Source organism: Malania oleifera, chromosome 1, assembly GCF_029873635.1.
Source record: "Malania oleifera isolate guangnan ecotype guangnan chromosome 1, ASM2987363v1, whole genome shotgun sequence".
NCBI classification, from domain to species: Eukaryota; Viridiplantae; Streptophyta; class Magnoliopsida; order Santalales; family Ximeniaceae; genus Malania; species Malania oleifera.
The window spans coordinates 142,083,355-142,099,354 of NC_080417.1; the positions used below are offsets into that span (position 1 = coordinate 142,083,355).

Here is a 16,000-nt window from a genome sequence, read left to right on the forward strand (position 1 = left end):
AAGACTACACTAAGTCGTCTTATCCAGCCAAATAACATTATTATTATTATTACATTACTAGTTCTGTATAGATTTAACTTCCTAGTTCTACCAATTGGACTGGGTTGGATAGGTTCAGTAAGATGCATTTACTTGTCCAGAGTTTTAAAATCATGTTCCTTCCTTATGTGCTCTCACCTACGTTTTCATTTTCAATAATCAGTTGGCAGGGCGGACCTTGGGAGTACCTTTCACGAGGTCAGGGCTTTCTCCCCTCCCGGGTTCGATTCCTACAGCGGGCTCCTGAAATTTACCCTCTCCGTGGGCTGTGGTGCAGGTTGGTACGGAGCGCGAAATTAGTCGCGGACCATTAAACGGATGTGGACACCTGGAGCGATATCTAACAAAAAAATAATATCTCACAATTGCACAAAAAGCAGGTCACTCACAAAAAGGCATGTCACATGCCAAGTTTCCCTACTGGTCGTCCCTTGGTGTGGACGCAAGTTGGGCACCGTCCGTGTCTTGTACAACGTCACGTTATTGATTTCCGCAATAAAATTTTGCCACAAATTAAGAGATTAGAGGGAGTACTAGAAATGAAAAACAATGGCAATCATTTCTCTTCTGTTTGTGACTATAGAGTTGCTCTGTGTTTTCCCGAAACCCAACCGTGCAGCTGATGCAATTAGGCCTACCCAATTTTTGAGGAATGGCAGCACCTTGGTTTCCAACGGAGGACGCTTCGAACTGGGTTTCTTCAGCCCAGGCAGCAATCCCAACAGGCTCTACTTGGGAATCTGGTACAAAACCATCCCTGTTAGAAGAGTTGTCTGGGTTGCAAACAGAGACAAACCCATCGAACACCCTCCCGCCACGCTGACCTTAAACGGCACCGGCAGTCTCGTGCTCCTCGGCCGCAATCAGAGCGTTGTTTGGTCTACAATTTCATCAAAAGAGGCCGCCAATCCTGCAGCACAGCTCCTGGATACGGGAAATTTTGTCCTGAGAGATGAGCAGAGGGACACAAATTCCTACAGTGCTAATTTTTTGTGGCAAAGCTTCGACTACCCATCTGATACTCTGCTTCCAGGGATGAAGCTTGGATGGGACTTAAGGACCGGTTTCGTCCGCCGCCTGACGTCGTGGAAGAGCTCCGATGACCCGTCTCCGGGCGAGCTCATTTACGGAGTGGAACTTCACAGTTACCCTGAAGCCGTGATGAGGAGAGGGTCAACGGAGATCTACCGGAGTGGGCCGTGGAATGGCCTCCGATACAGTGGAGCTCCCGAGCTCAGGCCCAACCCGCTTTTTCATTTCGAGTTCAATGCCAATTTAGAGGAAGTCTACTACACTTACCAGCTTAACAATGACTCCGTCATTTCCATACTGGTTTTGAACGGAACATCCTCCGCGGGGCAGCGTTATATTTGGATTGAAGATCAAAAGAGATGGAACCTTTACGTGTCACTACCAAGAGACAACTGCGACACTTACAGCCTGTGCGGTGCTTACGGAATTTGTGTCATCAATGAGTCGCCGGTTTGCCAGTGTCTGAAGGGATTTACGCCCAAATCGCCTGGGAAATGGAACAACATGAATTGGTCACAGGGGTGTGCGAGAAACAAACCATTGAAGTGTGGGAAAGGAGATGGGTTTGCCAAATTTGATGGGTTGAAATTGCCGGACACTACACATAGTTGGGTGAACAGAAGCATGAATCTTAAGGAATGCAGGGCCATGTGCTTAGCCAATTGTTCCTGTGTGGCTTACACCAAGTCAGATATTAGGGGTGGAGGCAGTGGCTGTGCCATGTGGTTTGGTGACTTGATGGATATGCGGCAGCTTCCGATCGGCGGGCAGGAGCTGTGTATTCGAATGCCGGACTCTGAATTGGGTAAGGGCTGTTTTATTTACTTCATTCCAAATGAGTCTTGGTGTGACTTAATCCATCAAGATTTGATTTGTTATTTTGATTTTTGAAAATGAAGGGGCAAATCACTTCTCAATGAAGCAGTTAGTGATAATTGTAGCTGTCATTGCCGTTTATTTTGGGATTATTATAGTCGGCTACTGCATCTGCAGGAGGAGGAGAAAGACGAAAGGTAAAAATTGCATGAGCATTCACTATCACACAGGCAATATTGTTGATGCATTGAACACATTACAAGGCAAGTTCTAACTTGTTTTAATATAAATCTTATTAGTGAATAGCATATTGTTGACGGGATTTGCATAAAACTACTAGAATAAGAGGTTTGTGTTGGCAAGTAAAGAGACTTACCAAAAAATTGCGGAAGCACATTCGGAAGTTCTTTCTCTCCCAATTAACAAAATTAGTTCTTATGATATGACAACAATACAAAAGTATATATTTTCAGTAAGATCAAATCAGTCCAAAAATAATCACAAATATCAATCACATGAGATACACAATTTTACATGGAAAACCCTTCAAATCAAATGGTAAAAACTACGAGACTTGAGAGTCCACTCTGAAACTTCACAATGATAAATGTGTGGGTACAAGATCATAATTTTTAGCTATCACAATGAGTACATAACTTTATATTTAGTTATCAACAAGAAATCTTAAAAAATAAAAAAGGGAAAGTTGAGAATTTCACAAAAAACATAGTTAATGTTCAAACCTAATATTTGATGCTACATTACTTGGACGACTAATCAAATCGTTCAAAATCAGCGTCTATGAATCTTCTATCTACTGACAAAAAATCAGCTCGATCGAACCATGCATGACCCACCAATCATCGGTTGATCAAAACTGCACACTATTGCAAAAACCCATATTTTCTCTTATGCTTCTCCCTCTTTCTGCCGCTCTCTCTCTCTCTCTCTTACTTTTCTAATGAAATCCTTCTCTGCCAACCCTAATTGTCTTTATTTAAAAGTGGTGTAAAAAGGGCCTCTAAATAAGCCTAATAAAAAGCCCAAATAAAATGGGTAAAGGATTGAATGAGTTTCTCCACATAGGAAAGATACCCAAACCCAATGAATCTTCCCCTCCCCACTATGTGGAGGTGCTCACCATCCCGGCGATTAAGCAATAAGTTTCAAACTTTCCTCTTGATAAAACTTTAGTCAACATATCAACACCATTATCATCACTATGTTCTCGAGTTTTAGCAATTTAGCATCTAGAACATCTCGTATCCAATGATACCTTACATGAATATGTTTAGACCTAGCATGAAAGGTCAAATTCTTACCAAGATGAATAACACTTTGGCTATCACAAAATAACACGTACCTCCCCTGTGTAAAGTCAAGTCCTTGCATAAATCTCTTCATCCAAATCAACTCCTTACATGCTTTGGTCACTATAATAAATTCGGACTCAGTGGTGGACAATGCAACACTTTTTTGCAATTTGTATTGCCAAGCCATAGCTCCCCCTACAGAAGTGATCAAGTAACCCGAAGTAGATTTTTTGGAGTCAATATCTCCATCCATATCAGAATTTGTATAACCAACTAGAACATGTTTCTCATTATCAAAACAAAGTTCATGATCGAGGTACCCCGAAGATATTTCATAATCCACTTCACTGCATTCCAATGCTGTCTACCTAGGTTAGAAAGAAGCCCAATGACTGTACCAATAGAATAGGCTAAGTTGGGTCTTGTGCATACCATTGCATACATTAAACTACCCATAGCTAAAGCATAAGGAACTTTTTGCATGTCTTCCTTCTCTTTTCACGTGGAAGGACTTTGTTATAAAACTCAGTCTAAAGTGTGTAGCAAGAGGAGTGCTCACCATTTTAGCTTTATTTATATTGAATCTTTGAAGTATTTTTCCTATGTACTTCTCTTGTGATTACCACAACTTCTTGGCCTTTCTGTCACATGTTATCCTAATATCAAAGATTTGCTTTGCTGGTCCCAAGTCCTTCATCGTAAAGGACTTACTCAATTTTTGCTTCAATATGTCAATTCTAGAAGCATTACAACTAACAATAAGCATATCATCAACATGGAGCAATAAAATAATAAAATCGCGATCAGATAAATTTTGAACAAAAAACACAATGATCAGAAGTAGTCTTCTTATAGCTCCCCTATAACAAACTCAAACTTCTTATACCATTGTCTCGGAGCCTGCTTCAAGCCATACAAGGTCTTCTTCAATTTGCACACATAGTCCTCTTTTCCTTGTGCAGTGAAACCCTTTGGTCGCTCCATGTAAAGCTCTTCTTCCAAGTCACCATGAAGAAAAATAATTTTCACATCCATTTGTACAACCTCTAAATCATAGTAGGCTGCCAAACTCAATATAGTTCTGATAAAGGACATTTTTACAACTTGTGAGAATATTTCCTCAAAATCAGTCCCCTTTTTCTAACTAAAACCCTAAACGACCAATATGGCTTTATATCGTGGACTTTAAGAATTTTCATATTGCTTCAATCTGTAAACCCACTAATTTTTTAAAGCTCTCTTACCCCTAGGCAGTTTCACCAGCTCAAATGTATGGTTTTCATACAAAGATTTAAGTTCATCTTTCATAGCATCAACCCACCGATCTTTATAGTCACTTTCCATAGCCTCTTCATAACTCTTTAGTTCTCCTTCATCAGTTATAAAAGAACATATTGGTCAGAAGAATACCTCCTAGAAGGCTGCCGATTTCTAATAGACCTCCAAAGTGGAACTGCTAGTGGATTCATAAGTGCTTGGGGTTGATCATCTACAACATCATCCATGGGAGCATTAAGTTCCCCTAGACCTTGTTGGTCATCATCAACATCTTATTGCATGTCCTTATCAATTGGATTTGATGAAGGAGTTAAAGGAACTAGATCTATATAGCTCAAGTTATCACTACTTCGTGGAACTATCTTCTCTGTCTTATCAATGTCTTCAATGGTCCGATCCTCAATGAAAGGTATGTCTTTGCTTTTGACAAGCTTATTTTCAACTGGATCATATAATCTATACCCAAATTCATCTTGACCATAACCAAGAAAGACACATTGACGAGTCTTGACATCTAACTCTGACCTCTTATCCTTTGAAACATGTACAAATGCCTAGCAACCGAACACACGCAAGTGATCATAAGAGATGTCCTTTCCAGATCAAACTTTATTTGGATCATCACTCTGCAATGGAAAACTAAGAGACATTAATCACATGTGCCATTGTATATAAGGCATCAGTCCAAAAGGATCTAGGCATCTTTCCATCTAAAAGCATACATTGACTCTCTCAATCAATGTCATGTTCCAAATATTTGCCACTTTATTTATAAAAAAAAAAAACTAATTTATTTACAAACCACTCTAGAAGGCCTTTTGAAAGTAGGCTATCTTACTATAAAATGGTGGCCCTTGATTTTCACTTTTTTTATTTAATTTTAATTTATCTTATTAGTTTCATAGTTAATTATTCTTATGTATTAAACTTTTTAATGCTTCCAATTTTTATTTTAACTCAACAGCTGACGTGGCCAAGTTGGATGAATTTAGTCATTTGGATTTTCATGAAGACAAACATTTCTAATTAAATCACTAACTACTTGTTGTCTTTAATGTTATGTAAATATGAATATACAGATTTTATTTTCTAGTTTCACTTTTAATATCTAATGTACAATTTGTTTCAATATTTTAGAAAATGCAGAGAACGATATAAGAAATAATTACAACAATGAAAGGCAAGAGAGAGACTTAGAGATGCCATCATTTGACCTAGCTAGCATAGTTAATGCCACTAGTAACTTTTCAGTTGACAAGAAGCTTGGAGAAGGTGGTTTTGGACCTGTGTACAAGGTAAACATGCAAAATATGTCATATACTACAATTTGACTACTAGAAATGAAATAGCCCTAATTATGCATGTAACAATTTTTTTTGAATAGGGCGTATTACTAGATGGTCAAGAAATTGCTGTGAAGAGACTTTCTATGAGTTCTGGACAAGGAGTGAACGAGTTCAAAAATGAAGTTACACTTATTGCAAAGCTTCAACACCGAAATCTTGTAAAGTTTCTAGGTTGTTGCATTGAAGGAGATGAAAGGATGTTGATTTATGAATACATGCCTAACAAAAGTTTGGACTTCTTTATATTTGGTATGATTCTCTTGAAGCTCAGCAAACATTGTTACACAAATATCATTTTTGTGCTATCATAATATTCATGCGATTGGATTGATTTCCCTAAAACTTGAGAAATATACGTAATTGACAGATGAAACAAAAGGTAAACTATTGGATTGGTCAAAGCGTTACCACATCATTTTCGGAATTGCTCGAGGGCTTCTATATCTTCATCAAGATTCTAGATTGAGAATTATCCATAGAGATTTGAAAGCAAGTAATGTCTTACTTGACAATGAGATGAATGCAAAGATTTCAGATTTTGGCTTAGCTAGATGTTTTGGAAGCAGTCAGACTATGGCAAACACAATTAGAGTCGTTGGAACTTAGTAAGTTTCATAAATATACTTATTTCTTTTTCTTTCACCCCTTATAAAATTTTTTTTTTTTTCCTTCAATTTTGCAGTGGTTATATGGCACCGGAATATGTTGTCGATGGATTGTTCTCTATAAAATCTGATGTCTTTAGCTTCGGTGTTTTATTGCTCGAGATAGTAATTGGAAAGAAAAATAGAGGATTTTATCACTCAAGCCACAACCTTAACCTTATTGGACATGTAAGTCAATTATCTCTTCTTTTGCGATCAATTTCATAGCAAGATTTAGGACATGTTCGGTTGTGGAATTTTTGTTTTCCACAAGAAAATAGTGTCAAATTCTATTATTATTATTATTATTATTATTATTTATCTATTTCACAACTAAACCTAGCCTTAAATTTTCATACATTTAAGTTATGTACGAGGAAGGATGATAAAAAGGTTTTGATATGCATAGGCATGGAGATTATGGAAAGAGGGCAGAGCTTTGGAGTTGGTTAATGGTGAACCATATGAGGTCTCATGCCATGTTCCAACAATCCTAAGATGCATTCATGTCGGTCTCTTGTGTGTGCAACAACAGCCTGAGGACAGGCCAAACATGTCTTCTGTACTACTACTGTTGAGCAGTGAAGGCACATTACCTCAGCCCAACCAACCTGGCTTTTTCGTGGATAGAAGTCCAGTTGAAGTGGCCGAATACTCTTCTAACAAATACACACCGTCGTCTTCTACCAATGATATTACTATTACGCATTTGGAGGCTCGATAGACGAGTTTTCGACGACTTGCAAAGTTGCAATACCCATCGGCAGATTGCCGAGCTTCAGGAGGTGATTTCAGGTCTCAGGTGAGGGAATGATGAAATCAAATGAAAATTTTGATTCCATTCCTACATGCCAAATATGTAATTTATAAACATCTAAACTCTTTAATTTTGACTATGTTCAACCTTATTCATATTCGGTTCATTTATTAATCGAGCTTTAAACGAACCTAAATGAGTCAATACTATTCTTATTAAAATTGTGATCATATGGTAATGAATTTAAAATTAAATCTAAAATTTCTAGTTAGAAAATAAATTTAAATTTAAATTTTTGCTTTACTATCTTATGTTATTAAACATTTTTAGAAGATAAAAGATAATATGAGTAATGATGATTAAAGAGAAAATACTTTTAAATATATGTGTAAAATAATATAAGTTTAAAATAAACTCTGAACATAAATTAATAGACGAGTATATTTTTCATCCTACGTGCTAAAAGGTCAATGAATTTAATTCATTAGTCAATTTCTAAGCCTATTGAACAATCCTATTATTTGAGTTTTTAAAACAATTTTAAGTTGTGAGCAAGTTAAACAAGGTGGCTCTTGAGCTTAGTAAGTTGAGTATTACCTAACTCAAATTTGGCTGGTTTAGTTAACAAGCTCAAAATCTAAGTTCGAGTTTGACTCATTTATCTTAACGAATGAGTTTGAAAAAGTTGTTATCGAGTTGCACACCAAATATCTCATGAACAACTCTTACAAGTTGGAACTACACTTACATTCAAAACCGGTTTTTTTTTTTTTTAAAGACAATTATAAGTTTCACTATATAATAAATTTAGGGAAAGGAAAAAAAAAAAGACAAGCTAATCACCCATACCACTGCAGATAATACCGAAAACAATAGCAATAATGATCCACAATAATAACACCATTTATAAGAATAAAAGTTATTATTATTAAAATAGTTTTAAAATAACAATAATAACAACAATAATAAATATAAAATATAATATGATAATAACTGTTATTATTACTAAAAAAGAGCAATAAAATATTAACAAGAAGAAGATTAACAACAACACAACAATAACATCAACAATAATAGTAATTTAAAAATATAAAAATATTCTGATCCAAAGAATATACAAATTTCAATTGAAAAACATTGAATTAAAGTCATATACTTGAAAGATAACCAAATTAAATAATTTTGTATTTTGATCATTTTTGAAAAATAACTTATCTATAATTCCATTATAGCTATCATTGAAAAATACTAAAGATTATAAAGGAATCAAAACTATGATGTTCACTATCACATTGTGTTACTAACTAAATGTAATAATATCATTTAAATAGTAAGTTTTTTTTTTTTTTTAATTTTTTTACTTCAATTACATTTAAATCACCAATTTTTTTCTTGAAAAACAATGTGCAGTTACTAAGAATAAACTTTCAATAAAATTTATTTATTAGAAGGTGGTGCTATTAAATTTATTTGAAGGTAGTAGTCATTCTCTTTTAGTAAGGCCCAGATCCATTGAGACAACGTCGTAATTTAGGCCACACAAGACGATGTCGGATTACTTCCTAAAGAACACCCTAATTTTGTTAGGGCAAAATAATGATAGGTTCGCTTTATAGCAATTTGGATTTTGGTTATACTTCTTTGATACTCTAAACCAATCCTTGAAGACAAAGATAGAAATAATTAAAAACATAGATGAGAGTTCATCTATTAACTAATCTTATTTCCTCATGATGATCATCTAGCTAGGCTGTTTTTGGGCAATGGTCAACTAGTAGCAACGAACTCATTTATATATACAACCTAGTGTCATGGATCGTCAATTTCAACCCAATTAAAGGGCCATGAGGCACTCATCGAGGCTCACCCTCAACAGAGTCAGGCAATAACATACATTCAATCCGACTGTCATGAACATGCGAGAGGTTTCTGAAAGCCATCATAGGCATGACATATCAGTTCCAACAATAATAAATTCATGAAGATAAGCGACCTTCATACATAGTGACATGTGGAACTAGTTGTTATATTCAATCACCAAGACAACCACACAAGCCATCATCCGAGTTATTCAACATCCAATATTTAAAATCCCTGGCGAGGGCAAGTGAAGACATCTCTCCTCCCCATTTCACCGAGGTCACACTATCAACCCCTAACATTCTCTCCCACTCACTCTATGGACGACCTTGTTGATGTATTTGTAAGAAGACTTCCCACTCTTGTTGTTGATGACCTTCGTCATTAACTACAAGTCTACTAGGTTATACTCTACATATTTTATCTTGACTCTGTACAACTCATCCACAGTATAAGAGAAATACAACCACTGACTTGTAAAGAACTGAAAAGGGATACAACTCAACCCACTGTGCGAAGTAATATTGCCTTAACTAGGCTTACGACTCTTATTTTGATGATAACAAAGTAAGGAAATTTAATATGCTTTAGAGTTGTGTTGTTTCGGGGAAAAAAGATCTTGGAAGTTTAAAGTCATAACTTCTCAGCATGCATATGATCACATGGAATATTTCAAAAGCTTACATCAATTCAAATGATCAATAATGAAAGCAAGATGAAATTCAGGACTTAATGGACTAAAAGCAAATAAGCTCATTTATGAAGACTTCAAGGAGTTCAAGAATTGAAAGTCTATAGGAACTATTATGTAAGTACTTCAAGTATACTCCAATATGAAATTCCTTGAAGCTCATGAGGTATGAGAGACCTAGAGAACTAAACTTTGATCTTGGAAAATAATTTTTAAAGTAAACAAATCAAAAATTCAAGATTTGAGAAGCAAATAGGGTTTTTGCAAAGAAATCTTAAAACAATGTTTTTGAACTAGACAGAAACCTGGCTGAAAACCCTCAGTAGGCTGACATATTTAGTGTTTTTAAGATGGACAGACAAAATGTCGTTAGGTTACTGACCAGACCTTGACAGGCGCATGACGTGGTAAATTGAGAAGCCTGACTGGGTTCTGCCAGGCGACTGCCACTCTTATGCCTTTGATTTAAAACTGAGTTTTAAAAGTGATAGGCGCCTGACCAAAAGTGACAGGCTACTGTCACGTGGGAAAATTCATATTTTTTATAACGGTAAAGTTTTTAAAATTAATTGCTTGGGGCTCAAATTTGTCAAAAACTTGGACACTACTCCAAGTAAACTTGGGGATCAACTTAAATGCTTTTCTAAATCTATAAATAGCCCCCAAGGCCATTGGTTTTATTCACCAAGCATTAAATTCGGCTCTCAAACTCTGTCAATTACTCTTATCTTTCAAAGGCTCTCTTGCTTACATATTGCTCACAAATTTTATTGAGTATTATTGACTCTCAATCATTGACTCTCAATCACTGAGTTTCTGCTTCAAGTCTAAAATCTTTCATTCATTGAAAGAATCAATTTGTGATAAAACTCCTTGAGCTTCAATTTCAATTTTATATTGATTTACTTTGAAGTATATAGTTTTGCTATTGTACTAATCAGCTCTATTGGAGAGTATCTTGTGTACAAAAATCTCTTGATTATTTTCTTATAGATTATTGATGATTCCAAGGTGATTGAATCGTTAGACCGAGCGAGGGGAATTGCTTGGAGAGGGTGCTCTACCCTTAAGGAGGGAAATTTGTAAAAGATTTGCTCCACCCAGGAAGGAGCGTTCATAGTGGAATCCTTTGGTTGTATTGGCCAAAGGCAAGGACGTAGGCTGAGGATAAGTCGAACCTTATAAAAATGTAGTGTTTTTGTAACGACCCGACCCTTTACACGGACGCAGGTGTCACTCACATACATCAAATACCTATACCTGTTCAAGATATGGAAACAACCCGCCCTAAACAGGGACATACAAGTGTAAATAATACATAATCATGATGTAAATGTCGCGAAAAAACATAAACATCCATTGGAATTACTACTAGCCTTATACCAGAGTTCACTAATACATCCATAATTTACATACATTCGGACTTCGAGTAATCGTCATATTACAACAATCCAAAAAGGACTTTCATCAAGTTTAGTACAAAATTTAGATGCTTACGTAAGCTAACCAAAATAACCACCCTAGTCCCTTTATTTACTAGGACCGACGCACGGACGGACCTAAAAACAAAGGTTGTAAGATAGGGTGAGACACCTCTCAGTAAGGAAGAAGGAGTTACAATAGTGTGTGACTGCATACATGTATATTTTCATTCAACATCTGGAATATAAATCAAATATTTTCAATACAGTAATGCATAAGGTATATCATCATTCATATTACAAAATTCCCACATCTGTCTTTCGACCATTTAATGATTTATCAGATGACCAACAGCAAAATATCCCTATAACCAGTTTTACCCCGTGGCTCGGGTTGTGCACTAGTACTCGTCCAATGCCCTGTTCGTGCAGACATTACCGATTACCTACATACGATCCGACTGCCTCCATTGGCCCAATATCAGCCAATGGTTTCACCCTACTAGCCGACCATCTTGGTACCCACATCATTTAGTACGTGTGGTTGCACGTGTACATCTAACTACGATATCGTGCCGTATCATATAACAGTGGTTTCATTTCACCCTGCAAAGAAAGTATTTTTCCACCCTCCCCGGACTCTCAAGTTGTGGTTCTGTGTATCATAAATTCAATTTATACAAATATGATTTTATCTCCCATAATCTATATCAATAGTATAGAAGTAATTCCATCGGGTTCAAACCGGTGTCTTTCCACTCAGTTTACCCCTCTTTGTTTACTGATGCGGCTCGGTGTATCACCAGCCTCTGTTTATCACATTATCAGTATAACAAATTGGAATTTCATTCCCATATTCTATATCAGTAGTATAGAAAATACATTCATTTCCATTTCAACATATATCACACAAGTTTAATACAAAAACCCGCTAAATGATAGAAATTCAATATACATAGTTTAACTAAATAAATAAAGGAATCGAGCCTCTCCTACTATAGTATAAACACAAATAACGATGTTTGTAAAATTTGGAGATCATACGTCGAAATCCTTGTTTTTACCAAAAACCATAAAATCGTCAAACCGGTATCTCTATTCGGTAGAATTTCATAAATAAGTAGTTAAATCATAAACAATAACATAAACTAACTTTTTAGCCGTTTAGTTTTCCAAAATAGCTGTTGTAATCAAGTTCCCCTTACCTTATATTCGAAATGAAACTTCGTACGAAAACGGTCCAAAACGACAACCCGAGATCCTGAAAACCTAAAACCACAGAACATAACCTTACTATGTTTTCTACTACTATCCAAATATCCAATCAAAATTAGGATCAGATTCCTACCTCGATTCTTGGGAAAACCCGAAACTCTCCGAAACAACGATCCGATCCACTAAAAGTGTAGAGTTTCCTCTTCTGATCCACGCAGTACCCTCCGTTTTTGGAAACGGATGACGAACGGCGAAGGATCTTAGAGAGAGAGAGAGAGAGAGAGAGAGAGAGAGAGAGAGAGAGAGAGAGAATGAGAGAGAGAAAGAGAGAGGATAAGAGAATTTATAGAATAAATCCTTACTTAGCCCTTAAGTAATCTAAATAAATATCTCCTCCAAGATATTTATATATAAATATCTAAAAATATCTCTTTTCAAAATATCTTCTCCAAAATATCTTTTTTTTTTCTTTTTTTTTTCTTTTTCGGGGTCGGGTTACTACAGTTCTTCTTTCCTTATTCCTTTAAATTTCAGCACTTCATATATTGTGTGTGTATATGCTAAGTGCAAGTTGTAGGAATCAAACGTTGAATTAAAAAGAAGGCTCTTACTTTAATGAAAGTACGTTTCAATTAACCATTTGCGGAACCCACAAGGGAGTATGTTGGTTAATTTGTGAAAATATTAATTAAGAGAACGCAATAAAATCAATTCAAAAATAGGACTTACAATATACTTATAGGGCTTCTTGCACAAGCAAAAGCTGAAATTCCACAAAGGTCTTTAAATTGTGATTGGTTTGGTATTTGTGATTGGTTACTCTTAAATTGATTGGTTGTTTAAGTTTTCAGTTAATTTGTGGATTGTTTGAGTTTTAATTGTGAATTGATTGGTTTAGTTAAGTTTTGTTGTGTGTATTAAACAAGTAAGTAATAATTTGTAAAAGAAACTTAAAAAATGTAATAACCCAATTCACCCCCCTCTTGGGATCACTATTCCACTTTCAATTGGTATCAGAGCTAAGTACTAACAAATTATAAACAGTAGTTACACAAAGATCTACATGACAAATATATGAGTAACTCCCTTTAGAGAGGGTCAATCCTCAACACGACCACCTATCTTTTGTGGTCTGAATTATACCTTTTGGAAACAACGTATGAGAATCTACCTTCAAACTATGGATTGGAAGGCTTGGAATGTTGTCACGGATGGTGTGTAATAACCCCAAAAAGGGATATAGAAGATTAGTGGAATGAAATTTTTTTTAATTAATTAATTAATTAATTGAATTTTTTAAAAAAAAAATAAAAGAAAAAAAATAATTAATTTTTTTTTATTTTTATTAATAAAATACATTATTATTAATATTAATTAAATATATTATTATTATTATTATTATTATTATTATTATTATTATTATTATTACTCTCCTGAAGCTTCTAGCTTCAAGAGGTTTGTTATTTTGTTTGTTTGTTTTTTTTTTGGTTTCTTCTTTTCTTTCTTCTTCTTCTTCTTCTTTTCTTCTGATCGCGTGCAGACACACACACACACACACACTCTCTCTCTCTATCTCTCTCTCTCTCTCTCTCTCTCTCTCTCTCTCTCTCTCTCTCTTCATTCTCTCTCCCTCTCTCCTCCATTTTGTGATGGATTTTCGCCCGATCGAAAATCGGAAGATACCGCTAGACTCCATTCTCCGTTGTCGTCTTTTTTACTGGAGCGGATCGGTGGTAGGAGTGGTATAGATGTATCTCCTGGGGTAAGCCAATTTCCCCTTTTTCTTTAATTTTTTGCAAATTATAAGTCCAATCGACGAACGGATACCACCACGAGAATTTAGGGATGATTCTCTACAAGTCTAGCGTGACGAAATTTTCGTGGGGTTGTCGTGAGCAAAACCCCAAATTTGGGGTATGAGAGTTATTAAGGGGCTTATTTTTGATTAATTAGTATTAATTTAGAAATGCTAAAATGTTGAGCATCTAGGATTGACGTAAGATTTCTGAAATTTAGGACTCGAGTGAGCGCCGTGGGTGTAATTTTGGGACCCGTAGGAAAAATTTAGAAAATTAAGTAGGGCTGTTAAATGTTAGTTTAAATATTAATTTGAGGTATATGAAGCCTAGGGAAGGTTAGTTGAGTATTGTTTTGAGGGAAATGAGTTAATTAATCTAGGAAAAGTGTAAATTTCAGGATTTGAGTTCCGGGCGCCAAGGGTGTGGAATCTGGGTGTTAACGAGGCTCTCAGTAAGTCAGGTAAGGGAAATAAATTATAGTAGTGTTTTTAGAATTACTATTTGAGTTAATATGTGAAAACGAGCATATGATATTTTTTCTGAAAATTATTATGATATAAATATCAGATAAATTGTGTGGCATTTGAGTAATTTTAAATTGTGATATTTTGGAATGTGAAATATAATGATGAGTAATTTCTGAGAAAATATTGAAATAAGAATTATTGATGTGATTAGTGAAAAATAATTAAATATGGTATTTATATGTGAGTAGAAATGTTTTGCCTGAAAGATGAGATTTTGTGAATTTCTGATATTGGAAAATAATGAAATGTGGTATTTATTTGTGAATGGAAATTATTTGCATAAGAAATGAGTTTGTACAAATTGTTGATATGAGTATTTTGGGAAAATTTGAAAAATACGTGAAATATGATATATGATATTACGAGATGATGAAATGTGCACAGAAAATGATGAGAATATTTATATTGAACTAAATTGTGATATACTGGAATATGATTGATGAAATGCCAATACCGCATAATGATTGCGGGTATGTTGTAGTAAACCCTGACAGATTGTTATGATAGTGAGCATGGTACCGTTGCTAGTGGTGTTAGTGCAACCACACGGACTCTTGGAGCATGTGGCGTGACAGTGGACTGTGCCATTTTGTAGGGTTGTGGGCCCCCTGAGTCTAGATCAGGGTTATAGGCCGGCCAGTCGTACTACAGACACGATATGTGATATGATATTTGATCTAACCGGGTTGGCCAACCGTGGTTAGATCTAGCCTTCGGGCCTCACAACCTTGACTATGGGGGGAAGCATGGCGTGGATAGAAATACCCTCAGGGTGGCCATAAGTTACAGACGCGATGTTGGTATTTGATACCAAGGATACTCATGAGCCGGAAAGTAAAATGAAAATGGAAAGTGAAAGAATGATAAAATTGGCTAAAATGAGAAATGAAAGAAAGATTGGAAATTGAGAAATAAAGAATGTTAAATATGATAAATGAATTGTGTGAGTTAATAACATAAATAATTGAGGCGAAGTGAAACTCTCCGTTTGAGGGTGATGTGTTTCTATTAATGTGTTTCTATTAATTACAATAACTATGTTTTCATATTTATATGAATAATAAAAAGTCATTACATCTATTTTGTAGGCTATCTGTGAAAAAAATGCTGCGAATCGCAGCAAACTAGATACGACGCATTGCGGTGGCTCGAAATTGTTCATCAATCATCGAAAGGTAATTGCTATGAAACTATCTAACCATTACCTGACAAGTGTTATTTATATTGACACCGCTAAATTCATATTAATGAACTTTTATATG

General features: G+C 35.4%; 1 protein-coding gene across 2 annotated transcripts; it reads left to right on the plus strand.

The window, feature by feature from the left end:
* The first annotated feature begins 426 nt into the window (after positions 1-426).
* LOC131151877 (G-type lectin S-receptor-like serine/threonine-protein kinase At4g27290) lies at positions 427-7,415 on the plus strand. 2 transcript variants are annotated; one of them, XM_058103339.1, is made up of 7 exons: positions 427-1,876; positions 1,971-2,084; positions 5,616-5,773; positions 5,863-6,073; positions 6,192-6,429; positions 6,507-6,657; positions 6,878-7,415. In XM_058103339.1, exons 1-7 carry the CDS (start codon positions 589-591, stop codon positions 7,190-7,192), a joined length of 2,475 nt encoding a protein of 824 aa, XP_057959322.1. In that variant the 5' UTR covers positions 427-588; the 3' UTR covers positions 7,193-7,415. The 2 variants fall into 2 exon arrangements, with proteins under 2 accessions (XP_057959322.1, XP_057959329.1); XM_058103346.1 differs by having other exon boundaries at positions 442-1,876; positions 5,625-5,773.
* The last annotated feature ends 8,585 nt before the right edge of the window (positions 7,416-16,000 follow it).